We start from the raw sequence: 2,900 nt of genomic DNA on the forward strand, positions 1-2,900 counted from the left end.
AAATGATATTCAGCCATTCTCCTTTTAAACTCACAAAAAAAAAAAAGGGGGGGGGGGGGGTCACAACTATTTGTGGTGTAAACACAACTCTGAATTTAGTTTCTGGTTTGAAGCAGTCGAATCAAAAGGCATGTTGCTTACTTCTGCTCGAAAGGAAACAAAACTGTCTTGTTAACATCATTTAGATGACCTCAGACACATGAATGCTCAGGAGTGGTACATGGAGCATTTCAAGGGTACATCAGGCGTAAAAAACTTAACAAAAATATCTTCAGTCCTCATTTACAATTAATGTAATGTATGATCACAAGTATAGTGAACAGTATAGTCTTTTTTTATTCTCCAGCCTGTTATTTTTTCCCCTTTAAATAGAAACTCCCTGGCATAAATGATCCATGCCACATAACGTAAACACACGTATCTTCAGTCATTTGTGAATATTTATATATTCTCACTTAGAGGTAAAAAAAAATACATACAGTATATATTAGAGCTTAGTTTCACATCCATACAATTGCTAATACAACTCAGCTAACACTTTAATTAAAATCATGTTCTCCTTGTAAACATATTTTGTATTTATTGCTTCATATTTCAACAGAAATCAGATGCCCAATTCGGGAGGGTTTTTAAATGTCACCTGAGTGACAGCTTTCATCCACATAGTGGAGAATTTATGACAATTTGACAAGTAATTATTTTTAACCACAGACTACAAATGAACTTGAGCATTTGTCAGTTTTATGTTTTTGCCCCAAGCTAAGACAGCAGATTTTCATCCTTTTTTTTTCATGCAATTGCTCTTGCCAGTCAAAAAATAATTAGATTTTTTTTGTGTTTTTTTTTTTTGTTTTTTTTGTTTTTTTTTTAATTGCTGGAATGAAAATCCAAAAACTCAATTTAAATTTGTCCTCCATCGACTCCTCTGACTGAATGTGACGTATTGATAATTGTGTTGCGCATTTCAACAGGAGTGGACTGACGTGAAGCTGAAGTGGAACCCGGAGGACTATGGGGGCATTACGTCGATCAGAGTCCCTTCAGAGACTATATGGCTACCCGACATTGTTCTCTATGAAAAGTAAGTTCTACTGGATTCTGCACAATTGCAAGATTAAAGCATTTGATTTGATTTGATCCTTCTGGGCATGGGCTGATGTCCAGATTTTTAAAGTGTTATTTATTCAGTCGTGCTTTTTATGTGGCTTACGGTCTTTTTAATGGGATGCCAGAGGAATTGGCTCAAGTTTACTTTGGCTGTGTGGAGCATAGAGGGATAGAGAGAGATGCATAATGTTGCCCCCTACTTTTTTTCCTCCTCCCCATTGCTGCACACTGCCTGTCAGCTTGCTGACCAAAGGAGAGTACTACACTTTTCGTTTACTTTAAAGAAAGAAAAGTTTGACTGTTTAGAAAGATTTCTGGAACATAAAAGGGCATCACCAATCACTTTTATTAAAGAAACTCTGTTTTGAAACCATGAGTAGGCCAGCTAAGAGCGTCATGTTTGCAGACCCCATTCACTGAAGTAAATAGCACATCTAATTAAACTATTACGTTTCACAGATGTTTTTTTTTTTCTCCCAATTCTCAATAGCTTAGGTCCAGTTTTCAAAATAAAAATATTTACATATCATGCTTGCAATATGCGTGATATGTATGAATATTTTTCAGTGCTATTTGGAGCAAAGTGCTGAGGTCATATTGCATATGTTTGTTTTACATTTTTGTCTCAGCGCAAAATGATATTGTGAATCCGTAGGATTTTATCTCTCGGTTAGCAGACAGAAGCTCGTTTAGACCTATGCATAATCAATGCAATTGAAAACAATCATGTCTATTTTTCATATCCTCCAAGTGCTGACGGTCGTTTTGAAGGTTCGTTGATGACTAAAGCCATAGTGCGCTGGGATGGCACCATAACATGGACTCCCCCTGCCAGTTACAAATCCGCCTGCACCATGGATGTCACCTTCTTCCCCTTTGACCGGCAGAACTGCTCCATGAAGTTCGGCTCGTGGACCTACGATGGGCACATGGTGGACCTGGTCCTGGTGGACCACCATGTCGATCGCAAAGACTTCTTTGACAATGGTGAATGGGAGATCCTCAACGCCACGGGAATGAAAGGAAGCAGGAGGGATGGAGTGTACTGGTACCCATTTATCACCTACTCCTTCATCCTCAAGAGGCTGCCCCTGTTCTACACGCTCTTCCTCATCATCCCGTGCCTCGGCCTGTCCTTCCTGACCGTGCTGGTCTTCTACTTGCCATCAGACGAGGGAGAAAAGCTGTCCCTTTCCACGTCAGTGCTGGTGTCGCTCACTGTATTCCTTTTGGTCATAGAAGAAATCATCCCTTCATCTTCAAAGGTTTGTACAGGAAACTATTCTCTCTCATTTTCTACAGTTTGAAATTTAGCGTGCCGTTTCGGTTGCTCAGTCCTGCTGCTTGTCCAAAAACACTGAACGCCCTTATTAAGTAAACAGATCATAGTAAAGGACAACTTCCCTCCTCCAACAGTCCTAAAAAAGGGAAAACACAACAACTGGCATTATTGTGTTGTTAAAGCTGCAGTATTTTTTTCCTGAACGCTTGAAAAGAAGAGATGAGATAGAAATGTTAAGTTGGTATGTTTTCAATAAATAAAACATTTGTCGTGTCTTTTGAAAGTTGCTGTTTAAATGGGATAATTAGGGGTTTTTTTACATTATAAATTATAAAACTGTGATCATACATTCAGTCAACAAAATAATGTTTCAAACTTGCTAAAGAAAACAAGATCTTTAAAAAAAAAATTATATATATATATATATATATATATATATATATATATATATATATATATATTTAAAGATAGAGATAAAAACACAAAAAGCTATTTTTTTTTTATATTTTTT

At 37.2% G+C, this 2,900-nt stretch overlaps 1 protein-coding gene across 1 annotated transcript in view; it reads left to right on the plus strand.

The window, feature by feature from the left end:
* The window catches only part of LOC106961694 (neuronal acetylcholine receptor subunit non-alpha-3-like), a 21,069-nt gene that overhangs the window by 12,157 nt on the left and 6,012 nt on the right, over positions 1-2,900 (plus strand). Inside the window, exons 4-5 of the mRNA XM_015055588.1 lie at positions 972-1,081; positions 1,859-2,372. Coding sequence (XP_014911074.1) covers positions 972-1,081; positions 1,859-2,372 — 624 coding nt within the window. The remainder of the gene's footprint in view (positions 1-971; positions 1,082-1,858; positions 2,373-2,900) is intronic.

The sequence above is a fragment of the Poecilia latipinna genome, unplaced genomic scaffold, assembly GCF_001443285.1.
Source record: "Poecilia latipinna isolate Pla-1442-1.1 unplaced genomic scaffold, P_latipinna-1.0 Scaffold1324, whole genome shotgun sequence".
NCBI lineage: Eukaryota > Metazoa > Chordata > Actinopteri > Cyprinodontiformes > Poeciliidae > Poecilia > Poecilia latipinna.